Raw genomic sequence first — 26,535 nt, 5'->3', positions numbered from 1 at the left:
ATTAAGTGATAAAAACGACTTTCTACAAACTGGTAAGAAGTCCAAGCACTTACAGTGATACAGGAAAAAGCAGTGGCTGTGGGAGAATTACTAGGCATAGAATTATAATAACTTCTTAAACCTTTAGTTTACTTTTGTTAATTATCTCAAGGTAAAATACACCAGTTTTTTTTTTTTTTTTTAATTTTGCTTTCAGTCATTTTAGTTCTAAGTTTTGTTTTTTTTTTTTTTGGTTGCAGCCATCATTGTTGTTTGACGGGCCTGGGCTGGATTCGAACCTGCCAGCTCAAGTATATGTGGCTGACGCCTTGCTTGAGCCACAGGTACCAAGCCATTTTCTTTTCTTCCTTTAGCAATTCTCTTGCCTTTAGCCTCTCAAGTAGGTGGGATTACAGGCACCTGCCACAACGCCCGGCTTTTTTTGGTTGAGATGGGTATACCTTATACCTCTGGCTCATTCCAGCTCAGGATGGTCTCCAACCTCTGAGCTCAGGCTATCCACCCGCCTTGGCCTCCCAGAGTGCTGGGACTATAGGCATGAGACACCAAGTGGGGCCAATACACCAGTTCTTAACATATTTAACAGTGTAAACTTAAAAGCCTATTGAATCCCAATCCTCCCTCACGTTTTGGGTTCTGATATCTAATATCTCTGTGACCAATGAAATACGAAAATAATAGGCACCTACTTTAGAATATCGGTTTCAAGTATCTACTGCAATTAATTAGAAATTCATATTAAAAAGCTTATGTGATTTAAATGTAAATATAGTAAATATATAAGAGGGGAGTTAAAAGTCGGTCTAGGCCAAAACCGGCGAACCGCACACATACCTGGTGCTTTTTGTCTGCGGTGGGCGATGACCTGGACCTCACGTGGACAGGGACTGCCAGGACGTCCGAGCGCTCCAACAGGTCCTCAGCCGACATGGACTTCCCGGCCCTCCTGGCCGCTGCCCCCCAGGAGCATGGCTCCCTAGGGGTCCTTTCCACCCTCGGAGCACTCCTCGGTTCATTAGCTCCGTTGAGCATCTCCCTGGAGGGTTGGGGGTCCCTGCGCCGTCGTTCCACGAGGCGAGCTCCGGCGAAAGAGCTGCTGCGATCTCGGGGAGCCCATCGACTGTCTGTGACCGCGATGGCGGGCAGGAGGGCGGCGTCCCTGCGGGGCTGCAGGATGGGCTCCCGCAGGGAGCTCAGGCTGGAGGCGGAGGCCAGGCCGGGGCCCTCGGGCGCTGCGGGGCCGGGGTGGAGGTAGGTGCTCTGGGCGCGCTCCCGCAGTCCGGGCTCCCAGGGGCCGTAGCCGGCGGCGGAGGCGGGCCGCTTGCCGGTCTTGCGGTGGACGTAGTCGGCCAGGGCGCTCTGCTGGAACTGCTTCAGCTCGGGCCCCGACAGGCTGAGCGCGGAGCAGGTCTTGCCTTCGCGCTCGAAGGCGCGGCGCTGGTCGGCCACGCTGTTCTCGGCGGGGCGCGGCTCCGGCTCTGCCTCCTCGGAGACCCCCACCTCGTTCATCTTCTCGGGCTCCGAGTACGAGCGCTTCTTTTGCTCGGGGGTCAGGCGCCGGCGCGCCCCTCTGCGCGGCCCTGGCGGCGCAGGCCTGGCCAGGTCGCCCTCGGCGGGGGTGACGCTGTGCCGCTCCCGCGGGGTGTGCGGGGACGACGCGGCGGGCGCATCGGGGCTCCGCAGCCCCACGTGGGCCGAGGAGGGCCGTGGCCGCCAGGGCCTGGACGCCACGGGTGCCCCGAGCTCCAGGTCGCGGCGACGAAAGGAGGTGGCCCCCAAAACGCGGGACTGCGCGTCCTTGATGCTGTTCCGGTAGGCGCGGCTGAAGGGGGCATCTAGCAGGGGCGACTCGGGCGTGGCGGGGCTGTCATCCGGCCACTCGACCTCCTGCTCGGCCTCGCGGAAGAGCTGAAAGGTGCTCTGGCTACGGAGCAGGCGACTGTCAGGCCTCTGGGGCTCGCCGCCCCTGAGCAGAGCGCCAGGGCCGCCATTGGCAGCCTTCCTGTGCTGCTGGCCGCAGGGCTGCCAGGTTGCCTCTTCCGACCTGGGCTCCCCATTGTACAGGGGTTCGGCGGACTCGGGGAACTGGGTAGCGGCTTTCATATCCTTGAAGTCGTTCCCGGAAGTTTTGGAAGTTGGGCCTGTCCTGCTGGGCCTGTATTTATGGTCGTAACCGGAGCTGCCCACACCCAGGGGTCTCTGGCTCCCCTGCTCTCGCTGCTCGATCTTGGACACCTTCTCCAGCACGGAGCAGTGCGGCCTCCCGTGCGGGGCGCTGCCTGAGCTGAGGCCCCGCCAGCCCAGGCCCGGCGACTGCTGGGGCAGGGGGCTGGGCAGCTCTTCGTACCTTGGGTCTGAACTGTGCAAAGAAGTCCAGGTACTGGCTTGTCCCTCGGGTGCCGGATAGGACACCAGCCCATCCAGATGGCTCCTGCGGTCAGGAAAGGTTTTCCTTCCAGAGTCGTCCGCATTGGCAGTGACTGCACTGGTGGGCCTGTCCCCCTGGGAATCCTGGGCTCCCCCTCCCAGCTCCAGGCCATTTTGCCTTCTTAGACTCTCGGGAATGTTCTGGAGAGAAGAGAAGGCTGACTTGGTCTTGCCGAAGTTGCTGGACAGGCTCTGGCACAGGCCTTCTCTCTCCAGCCTCCGAGGGAGGTTGGTGTTGTGGTGTTCCTGGAAGTCCCCCTCCCAGGGCTCTGAGAGCCTGGACAATCTCTTGTCTTTGCCCATTTGCCAGGCCTGTGGGGATCTGAGGCTGTGGTGATTGGGGCATGGTTTGCTGCTAGAGGTGCGTTCTCTCTCGCTGGGATGTAGGCTGTTGCCTTGGGGAAGTGTGAGATGTCTCTTCAGGGAGGTTTCCTCCTCGTTTACAGGCACTGAAGAAAAAGGGACTTTGGAGGGGACACACTTGGCTGTAGTTCCTGGTTTCCTCTCCTCTGGGGACAGGGAGTCATGTTCTGGGGGCTGGTAGAAGGCAACCCCTGGCCTGCTAGGTAGGCTGTGGTTCCCGTTCTCATCAAAGGCAGCCACCTTGTTGCCAGCCCCTGGGGGTGCTATATAGCCACTCTCTTTGGCCAGCGCAGGGTAGAGCGACCCGTTACTAGTCATGGAGGGCTGAGGCACCTGGGCGAAGTGTGGCTCCACAGAAGGGACAGGGTAGATGCCAGTGGGCAGCAGAGGCTGGCCAGGGGGGGCCTGCTGGGGGTAGCCATGTTTGGGCTTCGCTGGGGGGCTGCTCTCGGGGCTCTTCTCTGGCACTGTGTGCAGCTGTTCCTCTGTCAGAGGACATTTTAGGGAGCCTGAAGGGTTTGTCTGAGGCCGGCAGAAGCGTTTCTGATCGAGGCTAGACCAGGAGCTGGGCCGCTCGCGGTGTCGAAAGGCTGCGTAACTGTCACTCCGAGCTGGAGGCAAGGGTGCGCCAACTTTAGGAGGCAGGTTGTCAGTGGCAGAATCCAAAGAACGTGGGCACTGCTTGCTCCAGGACGGTGGCGGCGCTCCCTTGCCCCGAGGAGCATGATACCATCTATCGTAGCCCTGACCACCTGCTGATGCTCGGGCCTCCCTACCTGTAAGAAACAGGGCCGAAGAGTTCACCTCATATTCTGCTGAAACTCCCCTCTGGGTGTCATAGACTGTCTTGACATAGCGGATGTCTGCCTGCCTCATCCCCTCTAGGAGGCCACCTCGAGCAGAAGTAGTGTCCATGGAGCCCGAGCGTTCCCGGCTGGAGACACCAGGGGGTGGGTACTCTAGGATGCTAGAACTGGTGGAGAAAGAGCTGTAAGCAGAGTCTCTCTTGCTATGGAAGTGGCTGAGCTGGTCAATGCTGCTAGTGGACTTGGCCTGGGAAAGGAGATGGCAGGGGGGGTATGCCCCACTGGGCTCCAGGCTCTCCATGCTCCCCTGGGAGCTGCACTGGTCAGGGCTCCGCCTCAGGTAAGCATGGTCGTAACTGGAGAGGTCACTCGTGGAGGAGCTGGAAGGAAGGGAGACAAAGCGTCAGCCCCACTGAGCCATTACCATTCAGCAGGTTTATAGGCACAGACCGAGCTTATAAATGCTCTGGTACAAGATGTTTGGTCTTTGGAAGGGTGGGTATAAAGCCGTATTTGGGCCTTGTTCAGCCTCCCTGCATGTCGTCACTAGGATATCTGCCCGATACTTTAACCTATGAGCCTCTAATTAATCACAGGCCTGCAAGCAGAGGAAGGGGGAGCAGGAGCACAGAGGAAGCCGCGTGGCCTTTGGGTCCAGGCAGCACGTTGAGGTGATTTGCTACATGCTGGAAATGACATTCTGCCTGTGCCAAGAAACAAGAGGTGGGAGAGGAAGGAATAGCAGAAGAGGAGGACGAATGACTTCAAATGAAATTGCATCTGCTGGGGATGTCTGCAGGAAAAGGCGAAATGCTTAATAAGAGAACAGACCGCTGAACGGGTGAGGGAGACTGTGTGTACACACGTGTATGCTTTCCGTTTCTATCTTCCCTTTTTATGGAATTGAAGGCTACACCCTGGCAACCTTCCTGGACTCTCAGTTGTCCTAGAGACAGTTCATTTATGGTCAGAGAGCTAAACATGAAGCTAAATGAGAGAAATACAGAGAGAGAAATTGGAACGGGGGAAGAAGAAAGCGTAGTAAGAAGTCTTAATGACAGGAGGCTCTTGGGTGCCAGGATTGCATCACTTATGGGTGACTCCCAAGCCCGAGCAAAGGCTCTGTGTACATTTAGGAGGGTAAGACCTTCTCATTTGCAAGTTCTTCCAGGTGGTTTTCAAAGCCTGGCGAGAGAAAGGGGAAAGCCTTTCTCAATCCTGGCACTGCATACCCCAGAAAGTTGCCTCAAAACAAAATTATTTAAAATTTGCTTCAATTGTAAACTCAAAATATACTTCAAAAAGGAACTCGTAAAACTCAACACTAAAGGCAGAGCCTGTAGCTCAAAGGAGTAGAGCGCCGGCCCCATATGCCGGAGGTGGCAGGTTCAAACCCAGCCCTGGCCAAAAACTGCAAAAACAAAAACAAAACGAACTCAACACTAAGGAACAAACAACCTAATTAAAAAATAAGCCAAAGACATTAACAGACCCCTCACTAAAGCAGACAAGCAATAAAGCAGACAGCAAATAAGCACGTGAAAATGACTTAAGTTGGGTGGCGCCTGTGGCTCAAGGAGCAGGGCGCCGGTTCCATATACTGGGGTGGTGGGTTCAAGCCCAGCCCCAGCCAAAACTGCAAAAAAAAAAAAAAAAAAAGTCATAAGTTGTTTGTGAATTGCAAATTAAAACAAGATACAACTACATTCCTATCAGAATGCCCCAAATCTAGCACACTGACAACACCAAACGCTGGTGAGGATGTGGAGCAACAGGAACTCTCATTCACTGCAGGTGGTAATGCAAAATTGTACAGCCACCTTTAAAAGACATTTTAGCAGTTTCTTACAAAACCAAACACACCCTTGCAATATGATCCCAGGATCACATTCCTTGTTATTTAACCCAAGGAGCTAAAAACTTGTATCTACACAAAAACCTATACATGAATTTTTTTTTTTTTTGTAGAGACAGAGTCTCACTGTACCACCCTCGGTAGAGTGCCGTGGCGTCACACGGCTCACAGCAACCTCTAACTCTTGGGCTTACGCGATTCTCTTGCCTCAGCCTCCGGAGCTGCTGGGACTACAGGCACCCGCCACAACGCCCAGCTATTTTATTTTGTTGCAGTTTGGCCAGGGCTGGGTTTGAACCCGCCACCCTCGGCATGTGGGGCCGGCGCCCTACTCACTGAGCCACAGGCGCCGCCTACATGAATGTTTTATAGAAGCTTCATTCACAGTTGTCAAAAGATGGAAGCAGCCACGATGTCCAGCAGTAGGTGAACAGATAAACTGTGGTAAATGCAAACAACAGAATATTATTCAGCACTAAAAAGAAACTATCAAGCCATGAAAAGACAGGGAGGAAACTTAGATACATAGAAGCCAATCTGAAAAGATCACATACTGTATGATTCCAACTACACGACATTCTGGAAGAGATAAAACCGGGGAGACAGTGTAAAGATCAGCGGCTGCCAGGGCTTGGGGGAGGGAGGGATAAGGCAGAGCAGATGTTTAGGGCAGTGAAACTATTCAGTGACGCTATCATGGTGGACATGTGCCATTACAAATTTGTCAAACCCACAGAATGTACAGCAACAGTGAACCCTGATGGAAGCAATGGACTTGGGGGGTTACGGGGTGTCAGTGCTGGTTTATCACCTGTCATCAACGTACACCCTGGTGGGGGGTGTTGATAACAGGAGGAGGCTGTGCATGTCTGCGGGACAGGGAGTATGTGGGGAGTCTCTGGACTTTGTGTTCAGTTTTGCCATGAACCTAAAACTACTCTAAAAGTTTCCTCCCCATATATAGTGTGTGTGCAGGGGAGGGGAGACTATATTGGAAAGAGTAAGTGGTTTAAGAGTCAAACAACTATCCCAGCATTTCACACATTTGTGACTCACTGTAAGATTTTCCATTTTTAAATGAATTGGCATTAAAGCACTATTAAAACTCATGGAGCTGTTATTACATTTCTAGATCTCATGAAGGTAAAGGTGGTGTCCTATGGGTCAAGTAAGTGATAATGCTTTATGGCTGCGATATCGCCAGAGAACGTCAAGAGCATGGAAGTGCTCTACTCTGCATCAAAACTTGTGCTGGAATTCCATTCATAGCAACTCACCTAAAAAATCTGATTTTTCTCTGTTGGAGCAAGTCTACTTACTTATTGAATGGAACACCCTGCTTCCCCTTTTCGGGGAAACAGGGTATCTCCCGGCCTTAGTGCTTGTTCTTCCACCACCTGGAATGCTCTTTACCTGGCTCACTCCCTTCCTTTATTCAAGTCTGCTTCAGAGATAATTCCTGGAACTAACTAGATAGCAACTCTTCTTTTCTTTTCTGAGTCCCTGTTACTCTGCTTTATTTTCTTCATCACACTCAGCACTGCTGGACAGCACAGCACACCCCTTTGTTTACATGGAAGAGTCTTCCATTGCATCTACAGTTTTAACACATTAACTGCCATGTGAGCTGCATTCAACTTATGCTAGTTTTGAGCATGGGCCCCCATGAAGCGTATATAACTCACATGTCTCTTGATATCTTAACCTAAGCCCCAAAGAAAAAACTTTTTTCTTCTAGTGTGGCGTCACCGTGTTAAAGAACTGAAGCACATATAAAATGTTAACATGTATTCTTACACCATTACTTTGTGTATTTAAAAGTATTTTTAAGGGCGGCACCTGTGGCTCAGTGAGTAGGGTGCCGGCCCCATATACCGAGGGTGGCGGGTTCAAACCCATCCCCAGCCAAACTGCAACAAAAAAATAGCCAGGCGTTGTGGCGGGCGCCTGTAGTCCCAGCTGCTCGGGAGGCTGAGGCAAGAGAATTGCGTAAGCCCAAGACCTGGGGGTTGCTGTGAGCTGTGTGACGTCATGGCACTCTACTGAGGGTGGTAAGTGAGACTGTCTCTACAAAAAAATAAATAAATAAAAGGATTTTTAAATAGTACTTATAACATAGTGCAGAACATAAAACGTATATGAAAACATTTCTAAAGTGTACCCACAGAATATTAATTCCTGAGATGATTAAGTATGTTTGGAAAATACTGGGCTTAATAAGTTAAACAACTTTATTTACTGTAAGACTTCTGAGACTTTATTGTTTATGTGCTGTCTCAAAGGGAAATAAAATAAGCAATGTTTTCTAAATTTACCTAACCCTGGAAACTTTTTTCCAAGGAGCATTCAATGGATGATTATTTCATGGAATACACTTTGGAAAGCAAGTGTCATAAGGTGGAGATTTTTTTCTGTCTTGTTTACCACTGTACTCCCAACATCCAGAAGTCTTCCAAGACACAATGGGTACTCACACACTTGAATGGAGGAATCACTCAGCACTGGTACTTCAGTATTTTGTAGTTATTTCGGCCACTTATGGGGTAGGCTACATGACTTTTCAAGGATTCTTCTAAGGTACAACAATACTTCAGAACCATTGTGTGAGGTTTCTGTAGTGCAGCAAAGACAGTGACAAGGGTCTGGCAGGAAGCAGCTGAAATAAAATTTCAGAGACCTTCCAAATCCAACCTGGCTTGCAGACAGTTAAATGACCATGTCTTCAGGCTCTCTGTACTCCTGTCCCCTCATCTCACTGCTTGCCCTCACTGCCCTCTCCTCACCTTCTTCATTAGAAACAGATCTATTGCTTTAGGGCCAAGATTGGTTTCTGGAACTACAGTAAGCCTGGCAGAGGGATACCAACCAACGGATTTGGCACTCTAGACCTTAGATGCCACTGTGCCCTTTAGAAACACACCTGGGCCCTTCTCCCTCTGCAGCTGCCAAGATCAGACCCCAGAGTCAAGGTGAAGCCCTCTGCCCGGGTGCACACCTAAGGCATGGAATGAACAGGTCACAGGGTGATCTGTGCTGGGGCAGAAGAGAGTACGTGTGTCGGCAGTATCTTGGGTAATCTGAGCTTTCCTTCTGCTTTTTGTCCCCACATGGAGCTTTTGCACCAAGTCTTTGTGTCAGGAGAAACTATTTTAAAGCCTAAATTGAAGGAACAGAGTGGAAGACACAGCGTTGAGCAGATCCACCTGCCTGAACCCCTCTGGGGGACAGGATGGGGAGAAAGAAGGCCGGGAAGCAGCCTTCAGAATACGGCACTTCTAGGGCCCACTGCGCCAGCCACCCCCCCCACCCCCCCCACCCCCCGCCCCGCAGTTACTGTGGGCAGTCATTCTCAGCATAGGGCCAGCACGGATTTTAGGTCACAGTGTGACTTCGGTTTCAGGGCTTCCTAAGAGGGTTAGGAGCGCCAAAGGATCCCACTGTTGAGGGGTGCGTGGTATGCGTGCTGGTTTATGCCATTAACCTTCAAGTTCATTACCAGATTTCAAGACATACCTAAGCCTTCAGTCTGATTATTATTTGTTCTCATTTACTGAGTGCTTACTGTATACCAGAAACTACACAGATGTTATTTTATTTAATCTTCACAATAATCCCATAATAGGTAATATTAATTTCATTTTATAGAAAAGGAAGCCAAGATCAAAGAGGTTAAATGATTTGCTTAAGCTCTTGCAGCAGGTAGTAAATTGGAGATTTAACTAAGTCTGACTTAAAATGTGCTATTCTTCCTTCAAATTATCAGGCTCCCCCATCTTACCTCCAAAGGCCTTCAACTCCCCCGTGCTTAGAAAGCAAAAGCAGTCTGCCTTCACGGGGGTGCTGAGGGGGCCCTGCTCGGAAACGTCACCTGAGCACAGCTGGCCCAGAAGGAGCAATACATTCTCTCAGGTTAATTGGAAGGGATGTGGGCAAGGGAAAGGCCTATCTGTAACCAAGAGGGTAACCAGGAGATTGTCTCTACTATGGCCTGAAGCCTACCCCAACAGGTGAGAAAGGTTTGCTCTGTTCAATTTCGTGAGCCACCATCCACCACTCAGAGGTCTAAGATTTGGCCTTGTCTTGACCGGACATGAGCATTAAGGGATCTGATTGAGTCCTGGCCTTGCCAAGGCAGAGCCACCATCTGTTAGTTAAGTAATCCTTCCAGAAGCTGCCCTCCCTTACCCTCCCGCCAACCCAACGTACACATTCTCACATACTCATACATTCACATACACTCATGTACACTAACACACACACAAACACTCACATACGCATTTATATACACACTTGTATACACACTCAACATGCACACCCACACACACTCGCCAGCATGTACACTTCATGTGCTGGTAAGGGCTAAATGAAACTTATTCTCTTGACCTTCCCATCTTCCTACCATTCACCCTATCCAAGCATTTCCCCAAAGTGAAAGCTATAAAGTCTGACTCCCTGGGATGGGGAACAGGTCCGTGTGCATCAAGCCTTTCAGTGTGGGGGAGTCCTGCCTTTGCTCCTTTGTTCATACGTCTAGGTGGTCCAGTCTGGCTCCCCTCTCTCCAGTTCTCACATGTTTGAGGTCTGACTGCTGCAATAAAACCCTTTCCCATGACACTCAAGACGGCTCTGCTTCCTCCCGACCAAACCTTGACAGATATGACAGCAACTAGAAAAGCAGAAATATAACCCAGTGGTTACACACAACAGCTTTGAAACCTGGTTTGCATTTGTCTTGACTGGGTACCAATCTGTTGTTTAAGCCTGGACAAATTAATCTTCTCTAGTTTCAATTTCTTATTCTATAAAACGGTATTAATAATGCCGTATCTGTGTTAAACAAGTATATGAAAGGTTACCCAGGATATATGCACTGAGCAGGCCTCAGTCTGTTAGTTGTTTTTTTGTTTGTTTTGAGACATGGTCTCACTCTGTCGCCCTGGGTAGAGTGCCATGTCATCATCACAGCAACCTCAAACTCCTGGGCTCAAGTGATACTCGTGCCTCAGCCTCCCAAGTGGCTGGGACTACAGGCACCCGCCAGCATGCCCAAATAATTTTTCTATTTTTAATAGAGACAGAGTCTTGCTCTTGCTCAGGCTGGTCTTCAACTCATGAGTTCAAGCAATCCATCGGCCTTGGCCCGCCAGAGTGCTGGGATTACAGGCGTTAGTTGTTTTGTTGTTGGAGCTAAGCTGGATAAAGATGTCCTATTAGAGGAAGAAAAACCAGGTGGGGAGTTTAAAGACATGAATAAAATCATCCAGATAAAAAAGATGCCATTTCACTATAGCAGAAAGGACACGTAGGCTTAAAGGGAGAGGAATGTCCGGCTTCCTAACATAGTGTTCCCACGTGTAATGGAGAAGTGTCTGAGTGGGAACTGATGGACTCTGTAAATATCCCAAATGGCCAGCCAGTGCTCAGAATAATCCTGGCCCTCAAGCTGATCTAGCCTCAGATATGAAGATGACTCGTACACACATATGTTAGGCATTTTAAGAACACGAGGAAGGTAGTGGTTGAAAGTGAGAAAATGTCTAAAAACAGAAAAGAACGCTTTTTTTTTCTGGGAACATGACATGAGAAATAAAGTCCTCAATCTCAGCTATGGCCACTTACCTGGAGTGGCAGCTCTGGTGCCAAGGAGGGCCCACCGTGCCCTGAGATATCTGCATCATGCTGGCATCGGGTTGGCTCGCCCCAGATTTGGTTGTGTGCCAGGAGGGGGGCTGGCCTGCAGGCTCGCTGCGCCTGGGGAGACACAGGGGAGGGAATGGCCCAGCATCAGCGGCGGCACACTCGGTGTCTCCTCACAGACAGGACTTGTGAGTTTGGAAGCAGAGAATGCCGCTTCCTCAGAGATTGACAAGCAACGAAGTAAATACTGGAAAGATTTTACTGCTTCTCTGAATAATCAAGGCCATTCTTTGCTTAATTTTTTTAAACCTTACTCCTTATGTGATATAATTTCAGACTTACATAGAAAAGGTGCAAAATTAGCATAAAGAATTCCCACATAACCTTCATCTAGACTTCCTACATGTTAACATTTTCTTCTTTATTAACATCGAGTTTGGCCTCTATCTATCCATATATAGAAAAAAGGAGCATCAATTCCCTCTCACTTTCCAAATGACTTTGTGTGAATATGTGGTAAAAAATTTTCTGGGACTTCTGAAGTCTTCTGCCAGACCCCGATGCTGGATAGGTGATACGATTATTTCAATTTCTTGGTAAGAACTACATAACGATTAGCAGCTGCTTCAGTGTGCATGAGGCTCTAAGGCTTGCTAATGCAGTCTAGAGAACAAAATGCTCTCCAAAATAGTTTCTCATTTTGCAAGTCAGTGATGTCAACTACTAAACATCCTGCCCTCAGAACACAAAGAATTAACCTTGTCAAGAGGAAAACGTGGGTGTCCTCCAGCCCAGTACTAGACTGAATTTGGTAAGAAGGACTGTGCTGCTATAGAAGGTCAGCATCAGACAGTGGCTGTGCTTTATTTTAAGCAAAAGGCTGAGGTTATCTAGCAAGCATTTCATGCTGTAAGACTGGAGGGGAATTTTTCTGTAGTTTAGAAACACTTTTATAGGGTCCAGGAATTTACTTTGATATGGTAAAAATAATAGCTGTAAGTTATTCCAACTCATTGTACTTGGCCTTGTTGTGGCTAAAAACCTATTTATACCTTTAATGTGAAAAAAATAAACTTTTATGATAAAAAAAAAGAAAAATAATTCCCCCAAAGCCAATAAAATTCACGTATTAAGTATATCAGAATAATATTACACCAAATGTCAAGAGACTCGGGTTCCTGCCCCTCTCTAAACCTTTGCTCATCTAAAAAGGGAAGAGATTATGCAAAGAGGTTCGATTAATCTCATTTTAATCTGAAATAACTTTTAAAATACACAAGAGACATGGGTGATGCCTATGGCTCAAGGAGGAGGGCACCAGCCCCATATACCAGAGGTGGTGGGTTCAAAACCAGCCCCGGCCAAAAACTGCAAAAAAAAAAAAAAAAAAGACACCAAGAGAGGCACTTTTAAGAGTTTCTTAAAAAAGATGATTTCAAAAAAATACATACATTTCAAGTCTGTAAAGAAACATTATGGTGACAGGAAATGGTCTTGTATGAAGCAAGGGACAGGTGCACAGTCAGGTGAACTAATCACTGGGTTACTTGGGAGAAAAGGCAAGAACCTGGCCAGGTGTGGTGGCTCACACCTGTAATCCCAGCACTCTGGGAGGCTGAGGCAGGTAGACTGCTTGAGCTCAGGAGTTTGAGACCAGCCTGAGTAAAAGCGAGACCCCCCTCCATCTCTACTAAAAATAAAAAAATTAGCCAGGCATTGTGGTGGGTGCCTATAGTCCCAGCTACTTGGGAGGATGAGGCAAGGGATCTCTGAGCCCAAGAGTTAGTCTGAGGTTGCTATGAGCTGTGACGCCACGGCAGGGTGAGACTCTGTCTCTTAAAAAAAAAAGGGGGGGGGGAAAGAACCTGAATGTAAGGAATCCAAGTCCTTTTAAACTGTTAGGCCCAGAGAGACAGTAAAATGAGGCAGCTATCATGTCCTACACCCCTCTTTGAGCCATGTGTTCATCTCTGGACACTGCTTGCTAGCACCACCAGTAGTTATAAATTAACCTAATAATGCCCCCACCAGACACTATAACCCACACCAATCGCTAATCAGTGTGCTTCCTGTAAACCAACAAGAATTCCTGCATCAGCCCACTCCCTGTGTCTCTTTTTCTGCCTTTTAAAAACCTTGCTAAATAGGCCAAATGGAGCTCATATCCAAGGTTACTTAGATCTCAGTCTTCGGGGCAGCTGTCCTCAACTGAAGGCTTTAAATCACATATTGTGCTTCAGCCTCTTCCTAGTTGGCACTGGACAGGCCAGAAAAGGGAAAAGAATTTAGATCTCTCTTGAGATGGAGAGAGGCTAGAAGGAATCAGCTCTGAGATAAGTTAAAACTGGCTTCCACTGCAGTTTTCAAACTGGATACCACCAGATTTGGATACCACTTCATCTATACTCACAAGGTTTTTGTAAGACCAAAAATGAGCTAATGCACCTGGGAAACAGCAAGCACTCAATAAATGTTAAATATTGTTATCATCATTCATTTTTTGTGACTTGATAGACTGGGGAGACAAGCCTATCAGGGATCTTTAAAAAGAAGGGCAGGGCGGGCCTGGTGCCTGTGGCTCAAGTGGCTAAGGTGCCAGCCACATACACCTGAGCTGTGGGTTCGAATCCAGCCCAGGCCCGCCAAACAACGATGATGGCTGCAACCAAAAAATAGCCGGCCGTTGAGGCAGGCGCCTGTAGGCCCAGCTACTTGGGAGGCTGAGGCAGGAGAGTCACTTGAGCCCAGGAGTTGGAGGTTGCTATGAGCTATGATGCCATGGCACTCTAACCAGGGCCACAGATTGAGGCTCTGTCTCAAAAAAAAAAAGAAGGACAGGGCAGTGCCTGTGGCTCAGTGGGTATGGCGCCAGCCCCATATATTGAGGGTGGCGGGTTCGAACCCGGCCTTGACCAACCTGCAACAAAAAATAGCTGGGTGTTGTGGTGGGCGCCTGTAGTCCCAGCTACTAGGGAGGCTGAGGCAAGAGAATCACTTACGTCCAGGAGTTGGAGGTTGCTGTGAGCTGTGATGCCACTGCACTCTACCGATGGCGATAAAGTGAGACTCTGCCTCAAAAAAAGAAAAAGGACAGGGCAGTGCCTGTGGCTCAGTGAGTAGGGCGCCGGCCCCATGTGCCGAGGGTAGCGAGTTCGAACCTCGCCCTGGCCAAACTGCAACAAAAAAATAGCCGGGCACTGTGGCGGGCACCTGTAGTCCCAGCTGCTCAGGTGGCTGAGGCAAGAGAATCGCCTAAGCCCAAAAGTTGGAGGGAGGTTGCTGTGAGCTGTGACGTCACGGCACTCTGCTGAGGGCGACAAAGTAAGACTCTGTCTCAAAAAAGAAAAAAAAAAAAAAGGACAGCAAAGGGGTGAAGGAAGCCGAGGATGAATGTTGGGAGACGGGATGGCCAGGAGCAGTCAGTGGTGATGGAGTCGCCCAGCTCAGAGCTCCCGGGTGGAGAGTCAGCACGTCCAGCACATGCTGGCCTGAAACTCAGTGTCATGGCCTGTGAGACCTTAGCCATCTGGGGAGGCAGAGAGCTGCCCCGGCAGTGGCTATGACCTGAAACAGGGGGAAAGGAAATAGACCTGGCCTGCCTGGAAACCACAGAACTCACAGAAGCAGCAGCACAGCCTTGGCCGAGGAGACAGGTCAACTGCAGGGGTCAGCGGGTCAGGCTGCGTGGCTTCCCTTGAGCCTCTCGCCCTCACAGCAGGCTGTGGAGCGCTAGATTCCACACTGCCTCAAACTGCACCAACCCTTTTCTCAGAGGGGCAATCAGGGATCCCAACAGCGAAGGGCTCAGCATCTTAGCAGGTTCAGCATTCTTCCCTCTATTCCCACATGGACCTTGGGTATCAAACTTCCCAGAAGCCAAACTGCTGCACCTTCAGCCAGTTCCTCCAAGCTGGGCTACTTCCCTTGGGTTTCAGTTCCTGCCTGACTGGGCTTCCTGGTTTATCAGCCTATTCCATCCAGTGGCTAGAATCCTTCCCAGAGCTCTACGCCCTGCAGGGGCGATCCTGAGTCAAACAGCCAGTAAGTCTGGAGCCAGAGTTTACACCCAGCCGCATATGACGTCAGGTACTCACAAATGCTACTGGTTAATCGTACAGCAAAAGCAGAGCCCTCAGTAGAAAAAGCCCCCTCTGCAAGAGGCAGCAGAGGCACTTCACATGCAATTCATTATGGGCTCCAAATACATTACGAGAGAGAGAACAAACTGCCATCATCCCACCACGGGTTCTGGCTCTACTGAAGGAGCTGGTGGGACCCCTCAGTGGTAGGATGTCAGCCCCAGGCCTGGGTGTCAGCCTGGAGAAGCCCATGGGCACGGGTGACTAGTATCCTCAGCCCAGCACCACTGAGACAGCAGGATGGCTCTTCACTGGCTTCGCCCAATGTCATCTGTCCATGCTTTGTGAAAAAGACTGGTGCTGAGAAGCTTTTCCCACCCAAAGGAAACAGACCCTGATAAATTCCACACACTCCACGGAAAGAAGACCCTCCTTCCTGCCAAGGAGATGAGGTCTGAGATGACGTTTACCAATAATTTCAGGGATTCCGGAGAAGCCTTCTTGTTTGAAGTCCTAAGGAGACGGGAGGTGCCCTGAAGAGCAATACAGCTTCATCAAGGGAAAAGAAGCCAGACTCTGTGAAACACTTCAGTCTTTATTCTGAGCCAAATCTGAAGACCATGGCCTGGAGCTGTGCCCAGGAAGCCTTGAGCAGGGCAGGTTCAGGAGGACAGGGACTGCACCTAAAGTAGTAAAAGTCAACAGGTGGAAGGTGACTTGGGTTTGGCCCCCAAAGGTGGGGCATCTCCTAGGAGGCGAGGAGGCCCACAGGCTATGGGTGGGTCTAAAGACTCTGATTTGTAATGGGTTAAAGAAATGAAGCTTTGTCTAAAAGGCTAGAATTGTTTTAAATCAGAGCTAAGCCACTGGCCAGTACCCAGACTCCAGTGATTTGTTATGTAAATTGAGGACCTGCAGGTTTATCTTGCGTGGCCTCAGGCCTGTTGACCAGTTACAAAGGGTATCTGGGACAAGGAGGGGCGTGATGAGACCAGTCTGTCTTCCCAAGGCTAGCAACTCCGTTTTAGGGATCCTCTTGACCCAGAGGGGTCCGTTCAGTCAGCTGGTGAGGGGAGGGCTTCAGATCTTATTTCAGTTCACAGCTACCCTGACTTCCTACCAGTGGGCTTATCTCCTTCATAAATGATCAGACACCTTGCTGAAAGTTAGTATAAACAGAACACTTAAGAGAAAAAGAATGGAGTTCCTTCATCTAGGTCAAGTGAAGAAAATATTCTTCTTTTTCTTTTCTTTTTTTTGTGACAGGGTCTTAATCTGTCACCTGGGGTAAAGTGCCATGGTGTCACAGCTCACAGCAACCTCAAACACTTGGGCTCAAGCGATCCTCTTACTTCAGCCTCCAGAGTAGCTGGGACTACAGGTGCCCACTGTAACACTGGGCTAGTTAATTTTTCTATTTTTTTAGTAGAAACAGAGTCTCACTCTTGCTCAGGTTGGTCTCAAACTCCTGAGCTCAGGCAATCCACCTGCCTCGGCCTCCCAGAGTGCTAGATTATAGGCTTTGTGCTTTAAAGACAGTACAAAACTTCCTATTAAATGTAAGCTATCCATCTGGGTGACGGGCATACTTACAACTTTGGCTGAAAGTCAAAGCGATTTATGTAACCAAAACATTTGTACCCCTGTAATATCCTGAAATTAAAAAAAAAAGTTTGCTATTTAGACTGCTTTTCAGTTTCCTTCCTATTCATTTTGGGGGTATTTATGGGCAGCTATGATGCCAGCACTGAGAATACAAAGAGGAAGAAAGTGTTGTTTGACTCAGATAATTCACAGCAAAGAAGAGACAGCCAGGAAACCACTATAATACGCTGTGACGGGTTCCAGAGTGGAGACCTGTCCAAGATGCTCAGTGGACGCAGAGCAGCAGGCGGGGAAAGATTTCTCTAGATGGGAGGGAGGGAGAGGTTCAAGCCCGGCCCCGGCCAAACTGCAACAACAAAAAAAATAGCTGGGCGTTGTGGCGGGCGCCTGTAGTCCCAGGTACTCGGGAGGGTTAGGCAAGAGAATCGCCTAAGCCCAAGAGCTGGAGGTTGCTGTGAGCTGTGACGCCACAGCACTCTCCCAAGGGTGACAAAATGACTAAAATAAAATAAAATAATAGCACGACGAAGGCATGGGAATGTGCCAGAGCATGGTGTGAGCAACGCAAAGCAGCCGGGAGGAGATGATGAGTGTGGGAAAGAGCAGGTGAGGGGGAAGGCTCCAAAGGGGCCGAGCTCTAGAAGCCTCACCAGTGTCCCCTGGCAATGGAGGCGCAGGAACCTGGGCTAGGGTCAGCATGCTCGAATTTGAGTTTCAGGAAGTAACAAGGGGAATAAATCTGCCAAGAGGCTGTTTTATCACCAGGGTAAGAAACAATGAGGGCCCGGCACTATGGCAGTGGCAGTGAACTTGAAGAGATGAGGCAACAGGATCCCCCATCCCAGTGACCGCTTGGATGGACCTAGGTGATGAAAAAGAGTAGAGGCAAGGAGGAAGGCTGGGCTTTCTGTTTCTAGCTCGAACTAGAATGGTAGTGCAGGCAGTCCCCAAGTTACACACATCCATCTCGTGCACGACCCACACTTAGCAACGGGGGCTACTGCAGAATGTTTGTAATTACAAACATTCGACTCTGACTCACACTTGCAAATGGAGGCTACTGTAGGTTAATAGGTGAATGTCCCTGTGCTGACTTACATACAAGTTCCTCTTAAGAATAAACCTACAGAACCTATCTCATTTGTAACCCAGGGACTGCCTGTATCAGGAGCCTAGGTAAAGAAAGATTAGGTGGAAAGAAGGACAGGGGAGGAGGACAGGAAGGAGAACGGCAGGTGGGCAGGACCGGCTGGCTCTGGGGTCTGCTAAGGTGAGGTGCCAGGGGTTTCCGTGCAGATGTGTGGTGGGCAGCAGGGGCTCCAGCAGACACTCAGGACTTACAAGACCCACGGCCTTTCACAGAAGGGAAACTTCTTGGGGAGAACGCACAGAGAGACACAGGAAGTAGTTTAAGGATGAGTCTCCAAAAGTAGCACAACTTAGGGGACAGTCTGAGAAAATGTCCAAGAGGCACTTTCAGAGAAGTAGGAGGAAAGCCAGGGGAGTGTAGAGTCCCAGGGTCCCAGGAGGAGTGGAGGAGGGAGGCCAGGTGCTCAGCTGTATCCAGAGGTGGCTGCTGAGGGTAGACGTGTCCACCCGACTGGCAACTAGCAGGTCTTTGCAGAAGCGGGACAGGGGCAGAGGCCTGATGATGGGTGAAAGACAAATGAAGGATGAAGGAAAGCCAGCGCAGGCAGATCATTCTTGCAGAAACTTGCTTCTAAAGGGGAGAAAGAGGGCGGTAGCTAGAAGGCCAGAGGGAGCTCAGGAGGGAAGAGGTTTTGTCCCTGTTCCCATGAGGCAGAGCGTGCACACAGGCCCAGTTAAAGACACAGGACGCTGACACTGCTTAAAGATTCATGAGGAAGCAGGAAGGGATGGGATTCTAGAGCTCCTGTGGAGGGCATGATCTCACACAGGAGGGACGCCAACCAGTGAGACAGAGGATGCTGGCAAGTCTGGGAGCGACAGCTGAGGGGCCTTAGCACCAGCTCCTCTATTTTCAGGATGACGCCTGGGAGGGGCTAATGCAGTGTGCTGGGGGTCTGGGGTCATAGTAAATGAGGGCCAGGGGCCAGGAGAATGGAAAACTTATGTTTTAAAACATTTAAAAGCTGTTTTAAAGGGACATTGAAAAGAATTAATGACTAAGATACTGTCTCTGCCCTGAAGGAGCATACATTCTGCACGGAAGTCCAAATGAAATAACTTCTACGGGAAAGATAAAGAAAAAGAAAGTGCTTCAGTAATGGCAAGACAGGAAACCCAATACTAGGAGCTTTCTCTCCAGAGCAGACTGGAGAGCAACTATTTGTGCTGCGGAGGGTACTGGGTTTCAGCACTGGCCTGATCGCTTAAGGAAAAGATGATTCTGAGATGAACAAGCAGATCAGAAGGTCTTAAGACAACTTCCTTATAAATGCAGAACATATGTCAGGAGAAGGCTTCAAAGATAAATCTTTGTTTCATGAGATTTTTCCCCATTGTACATACAGGAGGTAAGTGATGAAATAAAGAAAAAGAGCAATGAAAAAGGATGACCAAAAATAGCCCACCAACTTTCAGCCCTTGCTGATGGGAGTGTCAATTAGCCCAACCTGGATGAAAAGCAGTTTGGCAACATCCAGCCAAAATCTAAAAAATGACCTATCTATCAAAGGCTTAAAACGCAACCTAAATGACCATCACTAGCAGACTAGTCACATCAATGAGGCACAGCCATATAATGTGCACCCATTAGACAGAATGGCAAGCCAGAGGCCATGGCTCACACCGGCAATCTCAGCACTCGGAGAGGCCAAGGAGGAAGGGTCACCTGAGTCCAGGAATTTGAGACAGACCAGCCTGGGTGGGTAACATAGTCAGACCCTGTCTCTATAGATAATAAGAAAAATCAGTGAGGCGTGGTGATGCACACCTGTAGTCCCTACTGGGTAGGCTGGGGCAGCAGGCTTGCATTAGCCCTGGGGTTTGAAGCTGCAGTGAGCGATGCTCTGCCCTTCAGTGTGGGTGGTACTATCTATAAAAAAAAAAAAAAAGTAAGTAAATAACATAAATAAATAAATGGAGTAGCTCTATACATATTGATATGGAAATTTAGCCAAAACACACTGTTCAATGATAATGTATGTGGGGGGGGGACACACATGGTCATATACATGTTAACGTAAAGAGTATTTCTGAAAAGATTAATTAAGAAATTAGTAACAATGATGGTCTCTGGGGAAGAAAATGTCTTTTCACTATATTTTGTAGCTTTCAAATTTTATACCATGTGGACGCATTACCTATTGAAAAGCAAAGTATTTTATTTTATTTTTTTGAGACAGTCTTATTCTGTCACCCTGGTAGATATACCATGGCATCATCATAGCTCACAGCAACCTCAAACTCACTGGGCTCAAGTGATTCTCTTGCCTCAGCCTCTTGAGTAGCTGGAACTACAGGCGCCGGCCACAACGTCCAGCTAGTTTTTCTATTCTTTTCCTATTCTTAGTAGAGATGAAGGTCTTGGTTTTGCTCAAACTGGTCTCGAACTCCTAACCTCAAGCAATCCACCTACCTTAGCCTCCCAGACTGGTAGGATTATAGATGTGAGCCGCCTTGCCTAGCCTGCAAAGTATTTAAAAAAAAGCCTCCCCTTTTTAAAATATAGTTCATTGTATCTTGAGATAACCAAAAAGTCATACAGCTGTTCACTGACTTTTCCAATGATGCAAAAAATTTCAAAAGCATTCCTAAAGAGTACAACGTGCTTTTTACATTTTGGCACCACTTTGATCTTTAAGATGATAAGGAAATATTTTCCTAAAGCACATTACATCATGAACATATCAATAAGAGTCAGAGGGATATTTAATTTTAAAATTCAGCAAACTAAGTTTGGTGTGTGGGTGTAATTCAGACAAAGCCCTTTTGTTGCATTCCTAACCACAAACAAGGAAGCCTAGCTGTGTGGGATGGGTAGGCTGATGAAACTGGTATTAGCAAGTGACACGATGTCCTTCTTGGATGAGTTTGCCCTAACACAGAGAGACTGGGGAATGCAAAACGTGTTTCTGAGAAATCTACCACAAGTAGTTCAGGTATTTCAACCAGGATTCACTGACCGCCTAGTAGGTGCCTTCCCCCTTGCTAAGTTGTACTTGGAGCTCCACAAGGTCATGGAAGGCCTCAAGGAGTTTATAATCTTGAGGAGAGGCTCAGATGCAAAAGATGCTATTTTAAAAAGTCAAGAGTATTATTCATTTAGTCAAAATGAATACCCCCCCCCCGCCCCCGCGAGTGCCAAGCAGCAGTCTAGGCATGTGCTGAGTATTTCCTCACTTCATCTTTAGATTATTTATCTTATAGGACTATTAATGAGAAAATGAGGTATATAACAGGGAAAAACAATGTGTCCACCATCAAAAGGCAGCAAGTAGCACAGTGATATTAAACTCGGGCGTCATCTTCAGAGCCTGTGCTCTTCATTCTGAGCAAGGAGCACCACAGTGAGGTGGACGGCAGCGCAACAGGCAGTGAGCAAGTGAGCAGACGGAAAGACAAGGCATGTTCACACACAGCGGTTCTAAGGGCCTTGGGTAACGTGCGGGTGTGACGGAAGCCCCCGTGTAGGTCAGGGACAGCCTCTTTGACGGAGTGCCTTTGCAACAGTCAACCAGGCAAGGAGGCACGGAAGGACGAGCTTGGGGTTTTCAAAGAACACCACAGAGTAACCAGAGTCTGTGCGTGAAGAGCAGGTGGGATGAGACTTAGATCATATTGGGCCATGTAGGCTTTGGAGGCATTTTTGACACAAGCACAAAAGCTCACGTGAATGGGGTCTGAAGTTAGCAAGAGGCTGGGTCGTAGAGGGGGACTTCAGATGACCTCAAAGGTGTGGTAAGTTTTAGATAAATGGAGAAGGTGACAACATAACTTGTTGAAAATAAAAAAATCTAAGACCTAATTTTTTTGTTGATGTTCTCTGATGAACTGTGAATGACTGAGACTTTGCATGGGCTCTTCTGGGGACAGTCACACTGTAACAACTTTACACGCATCAGCTGGATGTAAGTCAAATGTGTAAGGACACAAGATACACCCAGACTATCAGCAGCACCACAAAATAAATGTTATTATATTTCTTAATCCACTTACTAACACATCTACCTGTCAGATACCGTAACAGAAGTGAACCCTAACAAGTCTCCAGCCCACCCCACTATGCCCTCCAAAAACTGAAGAAAAAAGAAACAAAATACCATGCATCGCTGTATTCTGTAAGTGAGGTCTACTAAATGGACATTTCAAGGACTTGGACGGGGGGTCTTCATGATGTACTTACTGACACCATGTGCTCAGCTGGGGATAAACCATGGGTTTTAAAGCTTCTTTTGGGGTGCCACTGCTGTTTTCCCTCTGTTTTTCCTCATCTATTTTAGAATTAGGAAATATTTCAAACATATATAAATGTATCCAGATTAATACAAATACCCATGTATTCATCACCAAAATTTATAAAATTCATAAAATCTTAATATTTTCCCTATATTTACTTATGGTATGATGGTATTCCGCCTTCACACCCCTTTCTCTTGCCCCTAAAGCTAACCACAGTAGTTGATTTCTTCTGAGATCAGACGAGATCGGGCGTGTTCAGGGTGGTATGGCCATAGACAGTAGCTGATTTCTTATGAATCTTTTCCAGTGGTTTGTCATGCAAACATTAGCTACCATAACATATAATAAAATCTCGTCTTGGGGGCAGCACCTGTAGCTCAGTGGGTCGGGCGCCAGCCACATACACGGAGGCTGGCAGGTTTGAACCCAGCCTGGGCCTGCTAAACAATGACAACTGCAACAACAAAAAAACTAGCTGGGTGTTGTGGCAGGCGCCTGTAAGTCCCAGCTACTTGGGACTACAGGCGCCTGCCACACTTGGCTGAGGCAAGAGGATCGCTTAAGCCCAAGAGTTTGAGGCTGCTGTGAGCTATAATGTCACAGTACTCTACTGAGGGCAACATAGTGAGACTGTCTCAAAAATAAAAGAAAATAAAGACCCTTTTCTTTCACACTTTACCTTATTCCTTCACACCTGTCCCTCTGTCCCTTGTTTATCTACTCCCACCTTCCATTCCAAAACCTATTTTGAAGATTAAATTTTGTTGATTACTGCAACAAAACATTACTATAAGACAAGCTAACAATGAAGTGGGTGTTTTTCACTTAGTCACCAGGGGTGATGAGATTGAAATTTTTTTTCAATATTCTTCTCTTTTTACCCTCCAGCTCAACTCTGACACAGAGGAATCAGAATATTCACCTGTCCTTCCTACATGTCAACATTTGCATATGAATCAGGCAGGATTGTATGTAAACTGCATAATACCTCCGACAGGGAATAGCATCTATCTTTGCCTTTCACAGAAGCTCAAGGACAATACACAGCTCAGCACACATAGAACAGCACAAACTCTAATTATCGACAAATAATTTCTGTTTCTCAGCTCTCATGTTGGAACCAAGCATTTTATTTTATTTTTTGTTTTTTGAGACAGAGCCTCAAGCTGTCACACTGGGTAGAGTGCTGTAGCATCACAGCTCACAGCAACCTCAAACTCTTGGGCTTAAGCGATTCTCTTGCTTCAGCCTCCCAAGTAGCTGGGACTACAGGCGCCCACCACAATGCCCAACTATTTTTTGGTTCTAGTTGTCATTGTTGTTTGGCAGGCCCCGGCTGGATTCGAACCTGTCAGCTCTGGTGTATGTGGCTGGCACCTTAGTTGCTTGAGCAACAGGCGCAGAGCCCTAAGCATTTTATTTGTTGAAGAAAAGAGGGACTGGTTCCTACCAATTTCTTTTTCTATTTTTTAACTTTATCAACTAATTGCTTTTCATGTATTTCATTTTCTTAGGGTGGCGCCTGTGGTTCAAAGTAGTAGGGTGCCAGCCCCATTTACCGAAGGTGGTGGCTTCAAACCCGGCCCTGGCCAAAAACTGCAAAAAAATGTATCATTCTTTTATTTCAAAATATTACAGGGGTACAATCTACCAATTTCTTTAGATAACAGATACTATTACAGGGATACAATCTACCAATTTCTTTAGATAACAGGTAACTATGATTTTAGAATTTTCTTTTCTACTACCTCTCTGCACCATAGAATATGTTGCTAGAATTTAGGTGAAAGGACTCACTTTCATGCTGGTTTACTGTTAACATTCACACACAGACACAGGCAGACACCCCCAAACAAACTCTCGACATCTCAGAGAGGCTCATGTAGCTGCAGAAAGCTAGAAAGATTGTTGTGGCCCCAAATTATTACTACTTTTTTAGGGAGAAGATGCCTAGGGGACTTTGTGTGAGACTCCTGTTGGAAGAAAAATTAGGAGGAGCTCAATAAGACACAGTAAAAAGTATACAGCTTCTTCCCCTCCACCCAGGGGCCTGCAAGGCTGAGGGATGGGAGAAGGCCCTCCCTGCTACCACACATACAAACCCACAGAAGATTACCTTTTGAGAGTTTAAAGTCCAAATACCAACCAAAATACTTCAACACTGGGCTAATTAACTGTCATACAATACCAAAGAATACATTAAACTGCATTTGTCAAAACAAATGAAGAAAGGCTTGTGGTTTTTTTGTAACCCTTTTTGAGGAAGAACCTTTACCTTTGGGCAATGCTTTCTTCCAAACACCAGTCCACCTAACAAACTTAAACCATCTCTTAAACCTCTAACACCGAATTCCTTTTCTTTTTTTGAGACAGAGTCTCACTTTGTTGCCCTCAGCAGAATCCTGTGATGTCACAGCTCACACCAACCTCAAACTCTTCGGCTTAAGCGATTTTCTTGCCTCAGCCTCTGGAGTAGCAGGGACTACAGGCACCTGCCACAATGCCTGGCTATTTTTATTATTATTATTTTTTTTTTGTAGAGACACAGTCTCACTGTACCGCCCTCGGTAGAGTGCTGTGGCATCACACGGCTCACAGCAACCTCTAACTCTTGGGCTTACGCGATTCTCTTGCCTCAGCCTTCCGAGCAGCTGGGACTACAGGCACCCGCCACAACGCCCGGCTATTTTATTTTTGTTGCAGTTTGGCCGGGGCTGGGTTTGAACCCGCCACCCTCGGCATATGGGGTCGGCGCCCTACTCACTGAGCCACAGGCGCCGCCCCCGGCTATTTTTAGAGATGAGGTCTTGCTCTGGCTCAGGCTGGTCTTGAACCTGTGAACTCAGGCAGTCCCCTACCTCAGCCTCCCAGAGCACTGGGACCACAGGCGTGAGCCACCACACCAGGACTCACTGAAGAGTAAGTCTGACGCATTGTGTTGTGCTTTTTTTCTCTACCCTATTTCACTGTCTGCTTCTTTATTTAAAGAAAAAGGCTACAAAAAAGAAATTAATAACAAGAAAACAAAGGCAAGAGCAGAAAGGATTAATTCTGGTGAAAAACCTTAAAAAATGGCAAAAAAGAAGAGTCTTTGTTTTCAAGTCATACAGAAAAGATATTGCTTGTTAAAGTCAAGTTTACAAATATAACTAGAACCTGAATAAAAAGAACAGTGAAAAGGCGGAGCGTCTGCAGCTCTTGATTTCCACCTCCCAACGTCCCCACAATGAAGTTTATAACAGGGAGAAGTTTAACCACCGCTCTCACATGGGACCTGACACTGGGGGAATATATAATAAAACTCAGAAGAATGGTCTCTCTTATTCACTTTCAGGTGAAAGAATGCCAAATAAAACTTGACAAACCAGCCCTGTAATCTCTCTCTATGTATGAGTGTATTTTATAATATAAGCAGTTTATATTTTCTTTTTTACCTTTAACATGGTATAATGATAAAATGTACACCCATAATAATATTTAGGTCAGGCTCAGCGTCCGTAGCTCAGTGGGTGGGGCACTGGCCACATACACCAAGGCAGGCTGGTTTGAATCCGGCCTGGACCAAGTAAACAACAATGACAGGGCGGCGCCTGTGGCTCAGCGGGTAGGGCACCGGCCCCATGTACTGAGGGTGGCAGGTTCAAACCCAGCCCCGGCCAAAGTACAACAAAAAAAATAGCCGGGTGTTGTGGCGGGCGCCTGTAGTCCCAGCTACTGGGAGGCTGAGGCAAGAGAATCACCTAAGCCCAGGAGTTGGCAGTTGCTGTAAGCTGACGCCATGGCACTCCACTAAGGGCAATAGAGTGAAACTCTGTCTCTACAAAAACAAACAACAATGACAATTGCAGAAAAAAAAAATAGCCAGTGTTGTGGCAGGCATCTGTAGTCCCAAATATCGGGAGGCTGAGGCAAGAGAATCGCTTAAGCCCAAGAGTTTGAGGTTGCTGTGAGCTGTGATGCCACGACACTCTACCAAGGGCAACATAGTGAGACTCTGTCTCAAAAAAAAAAAAAATCTCTCTCTCTTCACGTCAGCTTGAGAAGCAGATGTAGAACATTACCGTGCCGCTGCATCTACCGTGGTCTCCATGTCATGTTTCTTTTAAGTAAAAGTATCCCTACAAACAAGCATTGGGATTAAGCAAGACAGTGAACAAAAATTTCAAATCAAGATTATGTAAGGATATGAAGGCTATAACCCAACTACAGCACAAGACTATGGGGAAAGGGCCAAGGGAGGGGAAGGGAGGCGGGAGGTTTGGGTGGAGGGAGGGTCATGGGTGGGGCCATACCTACGGTGCATCTTAGAATGGGTACAGGCGAAACTTACTAAATGCAGAATACAAATGTCTACATACAGTAACTAAGAAAATGCCAT

The 26,535-nt window shown here is 47.8% G+C and overlaps 1 protein-coding gene across 8 annotated transcripts in view; it reads right to left on the bottom strand.

Moving 5' to 3' along the window:
* SHROOM3 (shroom family member 3) overlaps positions 1 to 26,535 on the bottom strand; it is a 329,341-nt gene that overhangs the window by 21,160 nt on the left and 281,646 nt on the right. For all 8 annotated transcript variants that reach the window (XM_053588265.1, XM_053588349.1, XM_053588502.1 and 5 more), the window contains 2 exons: positions 11,071 to 11,202; positions 835 to 3,976 (listed from right to left, as the gene is read on the bottom strand). In XM_053588265.1, the coding sequence (XP_053444240.1) occupies positions 835 to 3,976; positions 11,071 to 11,202 (3,274 nt within the window). The remainder of the gene's footprint in view (positions 1 to 834; positions 3,977 to 11,070; positions 11,203 to 26,535) is intronic.

This window comes from Nycticebus coucang, chromosome 1 (assembly GCF_027406575.1).
Source record: "Nycticebus coucang isolate mNycCou1 chromosome 1, mNycCou1.pri, whole genome shotgun sequence".
Lineage (NCBI taxonomy): Eukaryota > Metazoa > Chordata > Mammalia > Primates > Lorisidae > Nycticebus > Nycticebus coucang.
This window is presented reverse-complemented; position numbering and strand designations above follow the sequence as displayed.